The sequence below is a fragment of the Telmatherina bonti genome (genome assembly GCF_933228915.1).
Source record: "Telmatherina bonti genome assembly, chromosome: 15".
Lineage (NCBI taxonomy): Eukaryota > Metazoa > Chordata > Actinopteri > Atheriniformes > Telmatherinidae > Telmatherina > Telmatherina bonti.
The window spans coordinates 22,590,637-22,612,410 of NC_136613.1; the positions used below are offsets into that span (position 1 = coordinate 22,590,637).

Here is a 21,774-nt window from a genome sequence, read left to right on the forward strand (position 1 = left end):
TTTAATTGATAAAATGTTTTTTTTTTAATATTAAATGAATTCTGGTCACGTCACTCTTAAAATGTTTACAGACTTAAACTGTATTTAATTAAAACTCAAACATATAATATATTTCAATTGAAATGTTTTTGTAAAAACAAGATATTACAACTGAACCTTAGGGAACGGTAAATGTCAATGATTCATTGTTAGGTTTTTTTTTACAAGTCATTGAATGTTGTTCAAACTGTTTCATGTTTGGATCAAAGTGGTGATCTGATTTACTGACAGTAAAAACAAAGAAGGAACACACACAAAACATCCACCACACAAAAACTTGAGCTCCCACAAGAACTTGTTTAATTGACTAGTCCAACATTATTTACAGAGCTCCAGTATGCTAGAGCCAGATGACAACAATGAAGACAGTTCTTCCACAGCTTAAAAACAGGGTATCTTAAATTAACAGGAACACTTGTCTAAATGTATTTAATAAATCAAGATGTATACAGGATAGAAAAGTGCTTCTCCCACTGACAGTTTTCCAACTTAGCATTTCTGCTTGTCTTGCCATGTCTTTCGAATGATGACGTTCTTTGTTTTTTCTCTCAGGAATTTAAAAGAGAATATAAGTAATAAGGCAGGACTGGTAAGTGCCACGATTGATGCCTCCTAGCATGATCTGGGAAGTGCACTTCAGGACCGAAGGTTTACATTCTGTTTTGGATGCTTAGCTCCAATATATTGTGTTTACAGGGACTGCTAGTGAACAAACATACCGAAGAGCGGATCATAGTACTCACAACAGAAGCAACGTTTGCTCTCTTTTCCAGAGTGCTAGCGTTGTTTCACTCCCTTTGCATCACATTACACCAGGAACATTTTCTGAATGCACACTGCAGGACATCAGAGTGTTTTTGTTAAATCTTGTAGCACTTACTGGAGTGCACAAAAGAGGCAAGTTCTGCATTTCAAGCAGAATTTTCTATTTGGAAGGCAATAATGGTCATTTCAGAAAGCTTGTACTGTTATTTAGTTGGGTTTTTTGTGCATTATCACTCTGCCAGACACACTATCCTCTTGCTTTAACATCTAAAGACAAACTCATCAATTGTCTACAGTAGATTACAGGAAAAAATAGCGGAGCTCTGAACCTGCACACCGGCCCATAGATTATAATGTACAGTTAATTGATATGCGACATCACAGACTATTAGTGTTTCTTTGCTTGAGGCTAGGCTGTTGGCAACAGTCTCTGTCCTGTATTGCAGCTATATTAAGGTTTGGAACTAACACACATGAACTGCACCACTATACAACCTGTATAACCACATTTAAACATTTAAAGGGAGCAGGAAAGGTACAAAACTTCAAGGCAACAAAAAGACAATCAGAAGTTAATTTGTGCTACAGTGGCAGAAAAAAAGGCAGTAGCGCAGCTGCTTCAGAGGCATTTTACAATAATAGTAACAATAATCACAAAATACCACAGCAAACAAGTTGACTCAAGACCATCAGCGTCGGCTCATAGGCACCACTGCTAAATGTAAAGAATCCATATAAAAATCACAGGTGAATGGTGTTTATAAGTGAATGGTCTATAAACACTGACAACTTATGACCTGGTCAAATGAAGAAACACACAATAAGGCTATTTGAGAGTGAGAATAGTTTAGAAAATGGAATGAAGTTGACTATAAAAGGAGTAGAAGTAAAACTGGCCTGCTGAGAGGCCAGTGCAGGTGTGCTGTTACTGTCATGTAGGAGTGGAGTTATCTCACATCATTTTAAAATGAATTATAAGCAGTAGACATTTCTGATTCGAAGGTTTTTGTTATTTATCTGTTTATGAACTAGTTCTCTTGTTTTCACATGAAAGTTCCAGGTATGCGCCCTGTGTGGCAGTACATTTATAAAGCCAGGTTGTCAGTGGAAGGCACTATAGAGAGGAGGAGAAATTACTGCATCACTAGACTGACACACTATATCAGAACAATGCCATATAGATAACTACATGATCTCATTAAAGTTTGTCCATGTCAGGTGACTTTTTATTCACTTGTAGCAACAGTTACATAAAATTTAATTTTACCTTGTTGAGTTTAGGCCATACAATTTGTTTAAATAATTATTTACTCATTGATGTCCTCTACTTAAATAAAAATTGGAATGTTTCTGTAGATTTTTTTTTTTTTTTGAAAGTTCAATAAAAATGTTATTGTTGAAGAAATGCTTGTCACTTAACAGGATTTAAATCTAAGTCTAGTTACCACTGAAAACAAAAACAAAACACACAAAAACAGTGATATGTTTATCCCCTAAAAGAAACTGGACTGTAAAAGCATCCCGAGAGTACTGGGATGAAAAATCCTCTACTGCTGCTCCTCGTCAGAATCAACACAAACCAGTGGGATTAATTCACTGCTCATGTTATATCATATGTTGTCCTACATTCTCACTAGAGATATGTTAAATTATTGAAAATGATGAATATGTTGGAGTCATAGTTGATTGTGGATTTATAAAATGATATATTTGGCTCAATAAATGGCACAGTTTTACCCGTGAAAAAAAAAAAATCCACTTTTAAAAATTCAGTACAAATTGAAGACCTACAAGATCACCATCTTTAACTTGTTTAGATTCACATAGAGATGGGAACAGGATAGGAGCCATTCACATAAGATAATAAAGACCTAGTATGATTAAGCCATTTTATGGTTGTACTTTATCTGAGATTTAATCTCTTTGATGGCAATTCTGACAATAAGATGGATTTTGGCCAATCAATCCAATATATTCATATGTGGTAACAATCATAAATCACTCAAATTCACAAAAAATTCATGTGATCTTCATCTAACTTTTCCCCCACATGTGTATGCACACACAAAAACGAACACACTCATAGTATGCACACTCACACAAAGACCCACACATATAAACAGGCTCACGTAGACCAGCATCCACACACTCAGTCGAACAGAGACATGCAGCCCTGCTCTCGGGCCTCCCAGTAATTAAGCTCTACTGGTAAGAGCTAAACAGTGAGATTGCCACTTTGCTTGACTGTTGTTGGTGCTGGCAGTCAGGTGATCACTGCTGGTTGTTGGGGGTTGGCAGGAGGGGGTTTTGAGCTATTAAAGGAAAAGATAGATTAAATTAAAGGTTTAAGGGATAGAAGAAATAATGCAAATGTGCTTTGATACAGTACTTGAAAAGTTTTTTAAGTGTGTGTTCATGTATGACATACTTTGGGGATCTGACTGGGCCTCTGCTGGATCTGCTTTGCGAGCCGCCTCTGGGTCTGGCTCTAAGTACAAAGATTGAACAAAGTCAGTTAAGAAAAGAAGAGAAAAAAACAAAAGACAAAGCACAGAAAATGACATATATCATAAGCATATAGGTCAACTCTTTTCTGGACTCCATCATTATAATAATAGGATTTCTTATAGTTTTATAGTATTTAAACTCAGCAGCAAATGTAAACACCTGCGGGAAGTTTCTGGGAATGTTCATTTGTCTCAGCTCTAAATTCTAACTTTCACCACCATGAACATCGGTTTAATTTCTTTCTGGGTGTAAACCTGCTCATACCGGTGCTGACCTAGCTTTTAAAGTTGCTGTTGTAAATACAGCTTCAGGTTGTGCTTGACTTAAGCAATAAGAAATCATTACTCTCTTCCAAAGAGGAACAATCATATTTGAGAAGTCAAAATGATTGAAAAGTGATGTTATATCAATATGAATGTAGAAAACATAAAAAATACTAGCTATCAGTCCTAATATTCTTAATGTGACTCTGTCTGAATCAGCTTCTTGTCTTGCAAAGCTGCAACTGAATTCTCTGTTGGTGTGTTGACTGTAAATAAAAACTTTGCTAAATTGGCTGTATCGGGATGCAGGACCTGTGTAAGCTGCCTGAAACCAAAAACACCCCAGATGTGTAGTTGTACTGCTGTCTTTAGGTGGAACTACTAGCTACTATTTAAGTATGGCTAAAGGAAAGTAGACCTGACTTAAGTGCAGTTTCGACATGTTGTCATGTCTTCTTAGGCAAAACTGATGCAGGGTTTTACTGATAACATCAAGCACTACTTCCCGTTGCAGTTTATTCATTAAAAATAAGTGACTTTTTATTCATTTGAACTTGAAATATTCAAGTCTGACAACAGGAGTTTCTAAAGCTTCCATGTTATGTAGGAGTTATCAGTTGGGAGACAAGTGTGATACACTTACGCCTATTTTTGAAGCACAGTTTCTTCTTCTGATAGGCAAAGTAACCAGTGACTGCCGACACTGCAGCTACGGTGATTGCAAACAGGATTCCTGGTAAAGCTCCAGAGCTGCCTGCGGTAAGGAAACCAACAAACATGCCAAAGTCCGTAAGTGACATCAGAGCATCAGAAGCAGTCGACCTTGTAAATATCATCTTTATGTGAAATCTGAATTTTACACATATTTGTCTGAATATGCTTCACAGTGTTAATGCAATCTGTCACATAGATTGTTTGTCAGTGAAACTCTGTTCATTGACTGAAACCATCATGTTCAGTGTCACTGATGAGGGGCCATTTTTCAGTATGAGAAAGAACAACAATTCATCAATAAAGAGCCATGATGTGACATAATGCATTCATTGGATGACTGTGAGTGTGAATGTGAAAAAGGGATGCATCATATTTTTCTAGCACTGATCTCTTTTCACTTAGCTATCCTATAATTTGTACTCCCAAAAGCATTTATAGAAAGCATTCAGAGAACTCAGTCTGCACCTGTAGCCTAGTTACTATGACAACAGCAGTCTGAATAGTTTTCATGCTCAGTGACGGCACACAGCCGAGCAAACATAATGACTCAAGTCCAACAATATTACAACATTTTTAAATAAATATAATGTGATTATATGGTGTCTGATGATACACCAAACAATTTCCTACATAGCAAATATGTTTTAATTACTTTTTTCTTTTGCAGCTTATATCTGCGACAGATATTTATCAACATTAATTCAGCACGCTGAATATCAGATGTAAAGAACGGGCTTTCACTGTTATGCAGCTCTGTCCAGTATTAAAGTTTCTTTTTCCAACTTAAAAACAAGTCCTTCATTGTTCTTGCCGTGGCTTCAGTCAACACGGAGCAATAATGGTAAGATACTGTATGCTAAAGTGACGTAAGAGGATAAATGAAGATAGAGGGCGAACGGAGATTTTGTTGGGGATATAAAAGAGGAGTTAGCAGCACCATGCATACCTGAAAGAATCAAAGACTACCGCAAATCCCGTGACAAGAAAAAGGTGAGAAAAAAAGACGGATGACTAAGAGAAACGTGATGAATAAAAGACAGGTCATGAGTCAGTGGAAGTCAGTAAAATGAAGCAAAACAATGTAGTGAGTCAGTAAAGGGAAGTAAAAGTGGTGTAGATACAGGCAGGTATAAACATGTAGGAACGATGTGGGACATGGTTTGAATCTCCTTCTTACTTTCTCCAATGCAGTTTCTCAGCTATAGATTTTGTCAGCATGAATATGGTTCAGTCAATCCTGCCACTTTGCCATAAAGCTACTAACTGGAGTTCAAAAGACAAGTTTAAAAGAAGAGTTTGAAAATAACATGCAGGAAACCGACACCCCTTCTGCTGGATGTATGTTTGGGACAGGACATGCATGGCTTAATGTGTTTAAAACAGGAAAGAGGAGGGAAAAAAAACTTACCTTTGCCTTCAGGGTCTCCTGTGAGAACAGAAAATACGGAGTTTGCATAAAACATGAGATATCAACATTTACAACTGATTTACATTATTGGCATTTGTCTTACAGAAGAAAACTTTTGGAGTTCTGTAAAGTATTTTATGAATGTACACCTACACATTATTCCCAGGTACGCATTAGTAAGTGCAGGTTACGCCCAACAGAGAACTTCAGTCAAAAAAAGACTTGTTTCAAACAGTAGAGAAGCATTTTCTCCTGACTCATGCATCCTGGTTGATATGTGAAAAGCATGCCAGTAATGTCCTGGACATTTTCAAAGTTTTAGAACGACATAGAAGTGTGTACAAAGTCATGCTCGCCACAGTCTGAGATGTGGACAGAAAAATAAATTCTAATTTTGTTGCTATGAATTCATTTTTTTTAACATGAAAACACAAACGAATTCTTACCACTTTCTGAGGTCTTAGGGTCTTCTTCTAAAAGAGGAACAGAAAGAGATGCATTAAATTTAAAAGAGGGGTGAAAAGAAGTATCATCGGCAATGTGTTGCTATACACTTAAACCACTGTGACAGAGGAAATAAGTGGAAGGGTGAGATTGTTCTCTTTGTAGTAGTTTATACCTCAGGGACATAAAGCGTTCTCAAATTTCTCTCCTAACTGGTTGGGAACACAGAAACAAACTCACACACTCACAGGTGCTGAGTTCATCCAGTCCTTTTCCCGAAACTGACACACTTTAACTCATCTATTAAACCCAAATAGTATGTTGTAGTATGTGATAAATGGAGCACCAAACACCCCTATAGCCCTCACAATGGTAAATGTACATGGTACAAGCAAAAGAACACAAACACTTTATGCCACTTCTGTTCGCTCTGTTTTAATAGCATCTTAATGATAACGACATGGAGACCAAAAGTCTGCAGGACTATCTGATCAATGGTACGATCCTTACATCAACAACCATGTTATTCCTCTCTGTTCTGCCTGTTTAGACATTGTTCCTCTGTGACACGGCTTCCGTCTGCCGTCAACTTGCTTAAACTTGACAAAGTTACTGAGGAATCATTCTTTCTCAAGAGGGAATATGATTGCAGTGACAATGAAGTTTCAGCTTTTAGGTGGGCAGTAAAAAGTGAACACCGGATAGGTCTTCCTGCAGCCTTTAAGCACTTCGTGATTAGACTTGACTGAAACAACTCTGTATTCTGCCACAGTCTCTTATGAAAGAGACGCAGGGAAAATATCTTAAAACAGGCTTATGAGAAAGACTTGAAATCGTCAAATATTTTAAACCCTAAATGAGCATGAAAAAATGATGTAGCTTTGATTTGAGACAATGTGGTAGATTATGGTGATGTGAGAACAAAATAGCTGCCTTATGATCCCATGCTGATCAAATGGCATTGTTGATGTTTGGGACAGGATTTTATTACAACTGTAGACTGTGTATATAAAAGCAATTTTGTATTTATTAGGTTGATGTGAATCTGTGTAATTTAAAAATGAAATCAATATTTAGGAGTTTGTGATTCTACAGTTGCTGTCTACTGTTTGACAGCAGAGGTTGAGTGGAAGGGACAGTGTGGGTCACGGCACTGAACTCTAAGTGCCCAAACCTTTAAAAATACATAAATCTATGCCTTACGATACAAGTTGAGGAGATGTGACAAATTCCCCCATTAAGAAGTACCAAAGTTAAGATGAAGAGATAAAACCAAAAAAGTTGTGGATTTTAAGTTGGGGAGAAATTGCAATCAGCTCAAAGTGACTGCAGGAAGAATTGATGTTTTTAGCAGTACTATCTTTACTTTAATTCAAAGTCTCTGATGTTGAAACTAATCATTGTTAAAACCCCACAAAGAGAGTAAAAGAAATGACGAAAGACAAAACTGTGGATAGAACAGAATTTCCTTTTTGCAGCTCAGTGCATAAATCTCTCTGACATATGACCTCTTATCAAGTAGCGCACAAACCCCTCTAAAACCATGGAGAGCTGCCTGGGTCACTTTTAATGTAAGAACAATCTCATTTCATCATTAGAAACACCGCTTAACAATTTCATAGTGACCTGTTCTTAGTGTGAATGTAAATAAGAGCAATAGGTGGGAATAACATTTGTGTTGTAAAAAGTAATTAGACATCCATGTTAACTGAAGTTATAAGTTATTCCCTAGACTGGAGACACTGTGGGTCTCAAAAGCCTCCAGTGACTGATGAAACACCTCATTGTGTCACATATGGAAATTACATGGAAAAGCATTAAAATGATCACACAGGCTGAATAAATTCCATAAAAATGCTAAAACTGAACAGCAACCTGTGTCTTCTGACAGAATTAGGTTGGATAATCTATATCCTGCATTGTAACTCTTTGTCATACTACTCCGGCTCTTTGTTGCCTTGCTTTGGTACCTTGTTTGTTTGTGTTTTCTTCAGGTTGAGCACCAAGGAAGCCCGACCTAGATCCTGAAAATAAACACATAAATGTTGTTAGTGAAACAAAAACTAGTGGATTCTCATGTAAATTTAGACCCTCATCGACACACTGCAGAGGAGACGTAAATAACTGTGAAACCCCACCAGCGGGCATTTAACAGCGAGGCTGTCAACCTGTGTTGACTTCCATTATAGAATATAATCTGTCAGAAACAATACCTCACACCAAGCTCTGGGTTTACTTGGGGAAAACCCAACTGACAAACACTCACTTGGATGTGACACCAAAACAGTTTTATGCTGCACAATGCATGATTAGTAAATTAATTCATTGCTTACAGAGCCTAGAGGCACAATTATCCTGTGGCCTATTATCTCACCTTTACAAAACACATATAACACATCATTTCTCATGTCTCGCCTTTTATAATCAAACCATTAACCTAAATCTTTTCTCCTCCCTGTCTCTTGCTCTTGACTTGGCCTTTCTGTCTTCTCCCCTCTTCTTTCTTTTAATTAAAGCAAGAAAATGTTTCTTGGGGTTAAAAAATAGATTAACATTAGCAACCTTCCCTCCATTATCTTAAGACTATATGATAAAAAAAAACTCAAACAGTGTTAGTATTCATCAGTGAGGGACAGGAGGCCGTAAAGAAAAAAAAAAAAAAGACTAACTGAGGGTAAGAAACAGTGAAGCCAGATCAGGTCACATGTGGGAAAAAAAATCCCCTTCATTTAAAAAAAAAAAAAAAAAAAAAAAAAACGATGAAAGAGAGAGAATAAAACAATAACAATATCAGGTTAAGAAAACAACAAGCGATACGTCAATTGTGATTAAAAGAAAAAAAAAATCATACAGATTTCATTTGGGAGACATAGTGCTGAAATTACAACACAATCGTTAAGAGATGAAAATGTATGAGCCAAAATCCCACCTTACAGCTTCCCATGAGAATTGTATTTTTTTGGCAGAAAGGCACATCTGTTCTTCATTAAAGCGTCAAGAAAATGGGGAGTTGCATGAACATTACACATAACTCAGCAAAGCAGGACATGCACATTTCTTCTCCAAAATAACGCAGAATCCAGCAACCTTTTGACAGGAACTGCACTGAGGTTGCTGCAGACAAGATACATTTTCAAATACCTAGACAGCTTTGAGATGATCTTACTTAAGATAACAAAGTACTGTATATGCAGTCTTCAGGTTATGTTCAACAATCTTTAAAGAATAAATTCAAAATGAAGTGTACAATGAGGAAACCTCAAATGTAATCCAAAAAGACGGGATAATGATTTTTCCCACTAAGATCATAACTTACAAACTAAGGGAAATTTTAAAATGCTTTTTTGTAGAAATGTATATGCATCCCTGACACCTGTAAGATCTATGCACGGACTATTTATTACTTTATTTGCTCAAAAATAATATTTGATCATTTTTGTCTTTGGAGCCCGTCCGTGTTCCAACTCTTAGACTCGGCTACAAAAAAGTTAACCTTCAGACAGAAAAACAGAATAATGTAAAATTTATATTCCTACCAGGTATCACTTGTTGTGGAATGATCTCCTCTTCAACTGTGGGAAGAGACAAACAGGAAAACCATTGCTTTGAAGCAAACATCTTACATTGTTTCCTCAAAATGATTTACTTGAACACCATAAACTGACACACTCATAGCATGTTACTATTATCAAATTACAATATATGCTAAAAGCAGAGAAACGCATTATTATTAAGTGGTCAAATTCACTGCATACTTACTCTGTAGTTGAGTACAAAACAAAGTGTGGTAATCAGGTCTATGAATACTCTATCCTTATACAACAGTAATGAACATATTCATATCCATATTAGTCATTGTCATCATCCTTATTTACAGGACAACCATATTAAGTTTAGGAGGACACTGGCAAAATGAAGAAAATCAACATTAAATCAATATGAAAGGTAACTTCAATGAGTTGTTTGTCACTCAGAATTACTCAGGATGTCCTCCATAAAAACAACAGTTTCCACGTATGATTGCTGGAGAACATTGACAGAATGACGTAAGCCCAGACACATATGTACTAAACATAAGATGCATACTGTTTTAGATGTACAAAACTAACCAGACATACTCCAAAATGGAGTATGTCTGAATATATGTGTCCGGACATGAATGAAAGCCGGCTGCAGAAATACAGTGTTTTAATTAGTTGATGAGGATGGCAAATAAAGCAGAAGATGAATACAATTTTTGCAATGACATCAATACAATGTGTATTTTGCTAGATTTAGAAATAATAACTGTTGTAACAAATGTAATGTAAAAAACACAAAACAAAACAAAACAAAAAAACAAAGTAATACTTGTTCACAATGAAGCTTTAAGAAAGATACCTGCTATGTGAATGTAGGAGCTCAAACAGATGTTGTACAATGGGGACTTATGGGGATTTAAAAAATAAAAATGAAGTTGACATCAACAGGTTTCAGTTTTCCAACGTTCATGCTGAAGAAGGCTAAAATGCAAATGTTGCCTTGGGGCTTCTCAAGCACTCAGAGGAGGGGTGTGTACACATGGTTGTTGAGTGCTAACACCACCAGACTTTTTTCCAGAGTACACCATTTCCTTAACTGACTACAACACAGAGCTGCTCCAGAAATAAGGAGCGTGACAAGCATGGGACAAACAGGTTTGCACTGTTTTCCCAGGTAAAAGATGCACATTGCGTACATCCTTTGTCACGCTTCTCTCTTGATTTGTTTTAGGTTTTAAACCTGAATCTTGTTAAGGGGATGGATGATCACAATCAAAAGAGAATCAATCTTTCCAGGCTTGAAGCTACGCTAGTTTTATGAAACACAGAGATCTGGACAAACCAGCAATCTGTACTGGTAGCTATGGATGGGACTGAGGCATGATGACAATCACCAATGCCAGCTCCTGGTTCTGTGTGGGTCACCTTGGTTTTTCTGAAAAGATGGTTAAAGTTTACTGGGGACCTTGAGAAACAGATTTATATTTTAAAAATAAAAGGAGTGTTAGCATATTTTCTTTTTTAAACATGTAAAAAAGACTAGCACCCGCTAGAAAAAGCTGGTTAAATCTTAGCACATAGCCAGGCTGGTATGTTTTTTCACTGCAACACTGATGAAATACCCACACAGCTGGCCTGAGAATGAGCTGCTTGCTGTCTTGCAGTCAGGTTACATAGAACAATTTCTCCTGGAGAGGAACAAATTGAGCTCAGTCTCATAGCACCGAGTGCAAAACCTTCAGTACAAATAAGAATTTGCGCCCAACCTGTGACATGAATTTAAACCAGCAAACATCTGATGCAGAGACATTCATTTGCAACTGAATACAGATTAAACACTTTCCTGCCACAGTCAAAAGTCAGATGTTGACAGATGGGTTTTTCTGATGAGTGTGAAAAGAACTTTACTGTGTCGTTACAGGATCCAAGATTCTTTCTTGGCCCTAAATTTTATATGCACCTGTATAAGAGTGTGTAAATATCTAAGTTCCTACTTGTAGTAGCAGGTGCCTTGTCTTCTGAATCGTCAGTCGGTGTTACCTCACTCTGTGTCGTAGTTACAGCTCCTGCTGCTGTGGATTGTTCATCTGAGCCAGGCTATTGAAAACAAATGAAGGTGATGGTCATGAAAGACATGTCACCTCATGCAACACGACAGCTAATAAATAAATGTGAGTTACACAAATGACTGACCTCCTGACTAGGCGTTTCTGTAGTGGCTTCAGGTTCCACTGGGTCATTCACATCTGGATTAGCAGCTGGACGTGGACATAGGTATGAAATGGGGAAGTGGGCAAGAATTAGGATACTGACATTCTTGAGACATGGGGTGTTATAGCTTGTTTAAACTGGACCCCATTTGTATGCAACAAAGCGATCATTATTGCTTCTTAGTATAAATATTATCAGTGTTGTGTTTATATATAAAAATGCTAAAACAAATCATAAAAGAAAGTTATTTCTGAACTCTATGTACTCTTACAGAGGCTTTTAAACATTGTGGTTGTGCTGCAAATGACTGAATTAGTGCAACAATGCAAGAACTGAAACTGCTATAAAGAATCAATTCGCAAGATAGAATTTAATAAGATAAAACTATGTAAGATGTAGAAAATTCACAATGCGACCAAAACATCAGGATTATAAATCATATTTTTTACCTTCTGTTGTTGCAGGAGGTTCAGTTTCTGGATCGCCAGGAGCTACAGTTGTCGTTTCTGCACCTACATCTTCTCCTTGATCTGCTTCTGTGTTTGCTTCTGTAGTTTCATCTTCAACTGCAGGATTCACTGTAGTGGAATCTTCTTCATTATCATCCACAATTTCTGCTGTAGGGGTTACCGCCTCCGCGTTGCCTTCTGCAGGAGCTTCTGTTCCTGCGTCTGCTTCTGAAGAATCTTCTCCATCTAAAATTGGAGTGGTTGTCTCAGGCTCGTCTTCTACCAGTGGTGTTTCCTGTGTTTAACACAAGATTTTCATCTCATTAAATCACATCTAAGGATAGACTAGATGATTGCAGCACAGAGCTGATCTGAGACTTTGGATGTTTATAATTGTGTTTGTATGCTCTTTAATGAACATTATCATAATTACCTCAAGTTAGGGCAAAAACAAAACCTAAATGTCACCAATTCAAACCACGACTACTGAACCACAGTCAGCTTTTTTTTTTTTTTTTTTTAAGTCCATCACCACTGTTTTCACATTTCTCTTGGTAGAACTTGTATACATGTAGCTCACTGGTTCTCTGTCTTTAGAATTTGTGATCTGGAGAAGATCTCTTGTGCTCATAAAAGCATATAAATTAAAGTAAACCAGCAAACAAACTATTTACGTTCCTCACCGTGGTCTGTTCAGTTTGTGCATCACCATCAACCACTCCATCATCCTCTGGTGCGGCTTCTGTTACTTCTGTGGTGAATGAAGGAACTGTGGATTCTGCTTCATCCTCTGAAACAAGGAAGAAACAAGGTTACAGAATAACAGAGTAATGCACTTGCTCTTTGGATAATTTGATATAGCTGGAAAATAGGCCAACTTGTGATGCCTCGGGTTGATCAATAAGCTATTCACAAAAGCCTTTGCAACATTTTCTGGTTGAAATGAACCAAGCAGTCAGATGTGACAACATAAAATCTTATTGTCTGAAAAGGAAGTTTTGACAAAGTAACAACACTCACAACTCTTTTGTTCAAAAACTATGAGAGGAAATATAAACTCAATATAAAACAGAACAAACAGCTTCTCTGTGATTTGTGTTAATGTTGGTAACATTCTCCAGCATGACTGTCATGACTTACACACACACACACATGCAGACAGACACACGCTCGTAGCCACACCCTGCTCTGATTGGTGCCTGATGTTAACACTGAAGCCACAACTGTATGACAGACACATCGATCACGTCCGACCTGCGTCAACATTATACAAAGTCTCAACCTCAGCGAAGGCGTTGCAGCCCTGTACTAATGAGAAAGTGACACAGAAGAGCTCTTCTTCATTCTGCGTATGAGCTGTGCATGATATGTGTGTGTTTGAGCAAGTGATGTGACATTCCATAGTTTCATGTGAGAAGCTGAAACTGCAAACTGTGCTCTAACAAGATTGTCCTTTGCTCAGGTGATTTCAGCAGGAACCTGACGGGGAGGGGTCATTGGAGCGCTGCTGTTTGTTAAATAAATACCCACCTAAACATACAGAATAGTCATGCTACAATTATGATATCAGCGTTTATGTTCTTCCTCTTGGCAATACCATAAGAAGACGGGGAGAGAATGCACGAGACAGCAGCTTGTGGAAAGAAGATGAAGAAATAATTGCTTATCAGAAAGTGATGGGAGCTCAGCACCACCAATCTCTCCTTTAATAAGCGACATCTTGTTTTGCACTGTATTCATTGCTGAGTTAGATTTCAAAGGATCAATGCGCTTGCCAAGTGAGATTATTTCAGAGTCACTAAAGCCTCAAGGGAGGACGGCATGAACAATATCTGAAGTATTTCTATCACACCATAAATCTCCTGGCGTCAAAAAGTATTGGTGACACCCTTTCTTTCTTCATGCACGCAAACGCACTCAGAAAAAGAAGAGAAGAAAAAAAATAGTGCACATTGATGCATTTGCACACGAGCCTGGCTGGACACACACTACATGAAAAACTCATGCACAGCTGCATGGTTACTGACGCTAATTAAGCTTTTTCTTCTTCTCTTTCTGTTTTTCCACTGAGTGTCACTGCACCACCTTTTCATCCAAGCTAAACATTAATCAGAGCCGTTGCTGAACAGACCTTATGCAAATGTCCGTGGGTGTGGTTTCGGTGTCTTTTCCACTTTCTTCATAACTTCTTTGGAAATCTGCGCCTTCGTGTACTCTACCAATTAGGTGGATCCAAATTATTATGAAGATAAAGATGAAGCTGATATGAATGTCCAGATGATTTCAGATATAAAAGAATAAAATAAATTTGCCTATTTCTGTTGGAGAGTGCTAAGAAGTTACAGTTAAAGTTGGAAATGAGTGGGTGCCTTTTCTCACAGATTTGTGCTTCTATGCACTTGAGTGCGAGGTCTGTGCATGTCATGTCACTCCTCTAACCTGTGTAGGTGTGTGTATTCATGTGGAGAAAAAAAAACTACTTCTGCATGCAAACTTGTTTTCTGTCGCTCCACAGAACATTCTGTTCCTATTTTTCACTTTGCCACTTCCTCACCAAACTACCTTCACCGCCAACAAACACATGTGCACACACATACAGACATGCATAGATACAATTCTTCTCCTCCCCTTCAAGCTCAAACATACAAACAACCACATGTTCACACACATGTGAGGTTCATGTTCACATTCACTCCAGCACTATGAATAAGAGGTGCTGTTTTGCGTTAACAGCAGTAAGAGCTCCTCTCCCTCTTTCCCTTCCCTTCTCTTCCTCTGCCTTCTTTCCTCTCATCTTTAAGTATTTTTCCTGCCTTCCTCTTAGTCTATCTTGCTCAAAAACCCTTAGTTCCCCTCTGCTTCAATGCCACCACTTCCCCCTGAGGCTGGTGAGTCATCCATGTCTCTAACATGACTGCATGCTATTATATGAGACTGCACCATTCAACACTGCTAAACTGTAAAACAGTCCCCAGAGAGAAACTCAGTCAAACCAGTTTGCACATGTGGAAAGAAATAGCACTGGCAGTTACATTGTTTCTCTTTCACAACTTTCCAAAAATTTTTATCTCTTTAGAATATATCCTTTTCTCATGAATGGCAATAAAATAATCAAGCAGAGAAACCAGTAAACCCATTTCTGATGAAGCTCGAACACTCCCTTGTTTAAAGGAAAGCTTTAAATGTGTCTTCTCTGGAAAGTAAGAGTAAAACTGATAATTATGTCAATTGTCTTTGTGTCAGTTATTCTTTTCAATAAAGTGGTGGGGTTGTAGAGGCTACAATCTCTGTAGTAAATTAAAAAAAGAGCCAACATGTGTTGGGCCACTGCAAAAACACGACTTTGTGGAATGAGAGGAAGAAGATCCCTGCCCTCTGTATGATTGAACGACTCCTTCGAGGCAATCAATACAACAATTTTAAGATTATTGCACTTTTAAAACAAGCCCAAATCATCATCCCCTTGCCTCTGTGCCTGACAGTTTGTCTGGGCTGTTGGTGTTGATTTACTGCTTTTTGTGTTTTTACCAAATTTAGTGCTTTGGCCAAATAACATAACCGTGGTCTTGTAGGTCTACAGGATATTTTCCCATGGTTTGCTGAGATAAAGTGTAAGCCTTCTTCAGAATTCCTCATGGCAACCTTTCCAAACAAGCCACATGTTTTTGGTCTTTTTAAAATTGAACTGTAAGAAGTGCCAACTTTCAATATGTTAACTTACAATCTGAGATGTAGTGCTTTAAGTTTTCACGGCTCCTCAGAGATTTGCATAGTCTGACTTTGAGGTGAACTTGCTGGGACATCCACTCCAGGGAAGATTGGCAGCTGTCCTAAATATTCTTCACTTGGGAATAAGCTTTCTCACTAGAGAATGACAAACTGAAGCCAAACTGGAAACTTTGTCGTAACCCTTCCCAAACAGTTCCCATGGTAGCAATAAGAGTATACCGTGTTTTTCCCACACACTGCTTCTACATTTGCTTCTTTTTTCATTAATAATGACAGAGTAATATGTCATGTATTATTATCTGAGGTAGTTTTTACTTCATTCTTAAGTATAAAGAGCAGATTTTTATTCTCATCATGCTTTGACCGGTGAAACTTTAGAAACATTTTTAAAATTTACTGAATTCCAAGTATTCAGCCACTATTCAAAGGCTTTGTTGAGTTTTCACCATTGCCCTCAAGACAAGGCAATAGATACCCAAAATAAACAATATTTTATTGGATATGCTTGAGAAAAATGTAACTTCTACAAAGGATTTACAAGATAGCACAGTAATTTCCTTTCCTTTTGGTATGTGTGGTCAAAATATCAGTATCTGTAAACTTCAACCTGCTTCTGTCAGCTGCCTTTACAATCCGAAAACAGATACGGAAAACAAATGCAGCAAATATTACAGTATTTGTCATCAGAAAAGGCAATAAAATAAAATAAAAACAAAATGAATAGATTAATTCTGATGAATAGATGAATCCCTTTATGTTTCCTAAGAGAGGAATAATGTTTGGCTTTAAGTACCTCAGAAACAATATCCAACATATGTTGATTTAAGTCAACTGGACCAGGAACATGGAGACAGGAGATGTGGTATTGTCGCAGCCACATCGGTGGTTTCACAGGCTACTTAAGTGACATCTACCAACATCTTCATCAGAGCTGAAGAAGCTCATCTAGATTAATGACTTTATTAACGTTAGATACCATGACAAAAAAATTCTAATTGTTCTATTTCATGTAAATATTTTACACTGAATTAATGCAAATAAAAAAAAATGAAAAGATTTAAATTCTGCGTTGACACAGATCTGCACTGGTTTTACCTTTTGTCAATATCTATGCGGATCTACACTAAGGAGGAGATAAATCCATCTCATATTTTGGGGATGATGGATAAAGGTTGATGCAAAACACAGAAACAATGACTGTTTACCATACATTACGACTGCCCAGTAAAATGTCAGGAACTTATGTGTCATCACCTGTGTGTAACATGTACGCTTACATATATGTCAGCAGTTACCACTCCTTTCCCTGTAATAATACACTAGCAACTCTTTGTGTGTGTGTGTGTGTGTGTGTGTGTGTGTGTGTGTGTGTGTGTGTGTGTGTGTGTGTGTGTGTGTGGTGATACATTTCTGACATTTTTCTGTCAGGTCTTTTCCATTGTGTGTTTGGGGGACACAAAGTGCTGGGTTTACTGCAATAATGTGTGTCTTAATGGTACCCCTACGTGAGAGTACATGAGGGTATTACGTGTGTGAAGTGTGTGTGTGAAGTGTGTGTGTGTGTGTGTGTGTGCGTGTGATGTGTTTATGTGGTGTGCACACTGGTTTCACTTACCCACAAAAAGAATGATTTATAGGTTGGCAGTTAAAGGTGTAAACACAGACAAGTCCCCACATTCACAGTACACACACACACACACACACACACACACACACACACACACACGCACGCACGCACACCTGGCAAATATCACAAAGCTGGATTTTTTATTCACCCCTATGACACACATGTTAGCTTGTACAAAAAACACACACACACACACATTGTGAAGTTCCCTCATACTCCCACACATTCTGTACATAAAGGCTGCAGCCCACCCCACCCACTCAAACACACTCGCACAAATGTTGAGGGCCCTGGGGGAGAGAAAGGCGCTGAAACTAGTTGCGTGTTGGGTGTTGCCTACAGCTGGAGCTGGATCTAGTTACCGACACTCCCTATCCTTCACTTTTATAACTTAACATACACCGTAAACGATGTGCACATATGCAGCTGACCCAACACCCCATCTTTTAACGGTGTGACAATGAACTGGGTGAGCACACACATGCAAGTCAGCAAACATGCTCAGAGATTTCCTGTGTCTCTGTACACCAAAGTCCACTGGGTTTACAGTGAAGTTATTGTTCAGTAATTAAAAGAAAAGGTGTGTGGGGCTTAAAGCAGGGAGAAGAGGTTGTTGAGCGTTGGTGTCTGTTTATCTCATAACAAAGAGTGAACCAGGAGAGGGATAGATATGATCTCACATCCAAACGCTCTACTGAATTTGCTTGCATAGTGAAAGGGAAGCATTTGCTTCAATGTGGATCCCTGTTTTTCCCTCTCAGTCATCTATAACATTTCTCCTTCATCTCATTCCAACACCTTCCCTACTTTCCCTTTATTTTCCTTCAGTTTATGTGTTTTCCCTCTATGTTTCGTTTCTCCCCATGAGAGTTTTATTGCACATTTAGCAATCTTAAATCGTTGCATACGCTGCAGGGAAGGGCTGAGGCCCATGGGCCAGCTGAGGAGAAAGGAAGAGGAAGTAGAGAGAACAAAAGTGAGGGATGAAAGATGGATGGTTGAAAACATAGTGAAGTTAGGAGAATAAGGAGTTAAAAAGAAAAAAAAGAGGAGGATTATTACAGTGTCTTTCACACCCATACAGACCATGTCCAACATTGCTACATTGCAGTGCATACACCTTTCTCACTTATTCACACACACACACACACACACACACACACACACACACACATACGCTATATATATATATACATATATCTATCTATCTATCTATCTATCTATCTATCTATCTATCTATCTATATATATATATATATATATATATATATATATATATATATATAGATATATATATATATACATATATGAAGAATTTAGCTAGAGGTAAACAAAACTGAAATATGACTGGTGATATCATTCACACCGGCAGAAATGGAGGGGAAAAAAAGGGGGAAAGGGAGATACTAAAGGTGAAAGCAAAGAGATGTTTAGGTAAGGAGAATGGGGGATCGAATTAGGAATTTGGGACACTGACATGAAAATTTCAACATAGCTGGATATCATCGTGGAAAAAAACAACAACTGCAGTAAATTTGAGACTAAACAGAAAGACAAATTGGACATAAATCCTTACCTTGTGCTTTGGCGTGTGCGGCCAACAGGGTTAATAGCAGAATCGACAGGTATGACATAACTGGAACGCTGTGTTCTGGCTCAGAACAAAAACGGGGCTCAATCTCCCTTTTTTTCGTCCTTCACCAAGGACAATTAACCGGCCTGGGGGGTTCAGGTAGATCTGGAGGGCGTGCTCGTCAGCGTGCCGGTGCGTTCTTGCGCGTCAGATCGGTCCAAGTTGCCCAGATGCTCTGGCTGAGTGCGCGCGCCACTGATCTGTCCTCCTTTTGTCTGGATTGGAGAGGGAAGGTCCAGTTTGCATTAAGGGAGGCGGGACTTGACAGACAGACGGAGCTGAGCACGAGAAGGCATTGTGATCTACTGCCCGATTTATCCGAATTTCTGTCCATGTCATTGCTTTGCTGCTTCTGTCATTTTGAATTTAATCATTTCATCCATGTTAAAGGCTCAGTCGGAAATCCCCTGTGTGCTTTCAGTTATTTTAGATGAATGGAGAGTTAAGATTATTCTGGTGCATTAACCTGTAATATGAACACCTTGAGTAGCCTACTATAATATGACACTTGGTCTTAATATAAAATATTCCCATGAAGTCTGAATCCAGATAATAATAAAATTGCAATTATTTATGTAGTTTGTGCTACTTTATGTCACTATATAATAAGTCTGTAATAAATTGGAACATGACAAATTTCTGTAGAGGATATTGAATTTCAGGTTTCATAGAAGTAAGGCGCTTGTCCTCTAATATTAACTTAATGTTAGGTTTCTATTTGAGTGAACCAAACATGAGATCATGCTAAACCAGCCAAAGAAAAGAAAAAAAAAATCATTTACCTTTTTTTTTTTTGCTGAGCCATTTTCTTCTCCAACTAAAGTGGGTTTACTTGAACCAACAGTGGCAAACTTCCCTCACCAATTTTCCCTGAACGCGTCGTAAAAGCCCCACAGCAGTCCAGTCGTGCTGGTCAAACACTTAATATCCATTTGAACAAGTTTGGTTGATATTTCATCCAACAGGTGGGATCTTCCAAAGTTTAACAGTGTCTTGAGGCTGTACCTTGTCCCCCTTTTTTTTTTTTTTTTAACATCGTACAGTGAACTGGCCAATGATAATAATAAAACAAATATTATGATGCTGCGTTAAAGGAAGGAGAATTTACACAAAACCTTTAACAATAGATTAAACTATGTGAATATTACTCTCTTAAGCCCCTAAATCCATTTGTTAGTCACTTAATCAAGCCTTTAAAGAATGCGTTGTCACCACACCTTATAGTACAAACATTTATGACTAATTCATTGAGACTGATAGAAAACCATTAGCTGCGACATGAATTCAGTAGAAGGAAACAGCTTTTTGTCAAAGAGACCATCTGCTATAACCAACTGAAAGCAGGCACACCTGTCTGATTTTCCTAACCACCACCACCAAAGGCCACTCCCAAAATCGGAGGACTGCATTGTTTTGACACAAATTAATGGCACAGGTCTGACGCCTAAACTGCTACCAGTTCCTCTGCACTTTTAGCCACAAGCAAAAGGATTTTAACACCGGCATTCCAGCATGATACTCTTGAAGCACAACAGATAACCAGTTATGTCAGGTTTTCTGGGTGACTCACATGCGCAAAAACACAGTAAGTGCTCCAAACGTGTTTATTGTAGTTTAACACTGATATCTGACAGTGACCACAAAAACATGTATAAAACCTTTGTTTGGGTTAATTTCACTAAACTGACAATTGAGAAATCGTGATAAAGGCAAATGAGAATCTACTCTGTGAATGTATGCATTTTTTTCACTAATTTCCATATAGGAAAAAAAGAAAAGAATGTCTTTAAAATTTAGAAATGAACCTGTCTGAGCCATCTCTACAAACTGGTTTGGGTATGTAAAACCCAAACTAAGTGTTTGTTATGACATTACTGTTTCAAATATCAACCATTTCAGTGTTGTCACATTTTTTACTTCTTTTTAGCATCTCAACCGTTTACCAAAAGCATTAACTCTGTTTATTCATGTCCAAAACAAACAGATATGAACTATTGTTCTCTGGCCTTTTTGTTAGAGTGAAAGTTAAAGGGTTAAGGCTTTAACGGCTGAATAGTTGACGCTCTTTGATAACTTAGAATAAAATATTTGCTCCAGAGAAGAAAACACTGGAACCAAGAAAAGGGTGAAACCCTTCTTGTTTCATTTATTTATTGCTCTTTTATGCTTTCACAAAACAATTTCAGGTCAAATTATTAACTTTACCAGATAGTATCTTGCTGTAATATCAAGCAAGTGTTATGTGAACTAATTTGTATTAAAAAAAAGGAATGTTTTGGGGCTTTCTGAAATGCATTTACTTTAGGCAGACAGGAAATCTTTTTATTCAGTCATTTTACCAACAATTGAATATACTGTCAAGATCATGCTCGGGAGATGACCGTTTACTAAATCTGACCCTCTTATAGTTTTCCAGATTTGGACATTATTCCTGAGAGCCAAACACAAACAAGCTGTTCAATGA

General features: G+C 37.8%; 1 protein-coding gene across 1 annotated transcript; it reads right to left on the bottom strand.

The window, feature by feature from the left end:
• Positions 1–340: 340 nt before the first annotated feature.
• Positions 341–19,479, bottom strand: LOC306766730 (uncharacterized protein). The gene is made up of 12 exons (XM_079254552.1): positions 19,254–19,479; positions 13,006–13,112; positions 12,323–12,617; positions 11,856–11,920; positions 11,657–11,759; positions 9,678–9,713; positions 8,112–8,165; positions 6,144–6,170; positions 5,698–5,715; positions 4,219–4,329; positions 3,233–3,292; positions 341–3,116 (listed from the first exon to the last, which is right to left on the bottom strand). The coding sequence occupies exons 1-12, from the start codon at positions 19,309–19,311 to the stop codon at positions 3,076–3,078; spliced, it is 975 nt and encodes a 324-aa protein (XP_079110678.1). The 5' UTR covers positions 19,312–19,479; the 3' UTR covers positions 341–3,075.
• Positions 19,480–21,774: the final 2,295 nt, after the last annotated feature.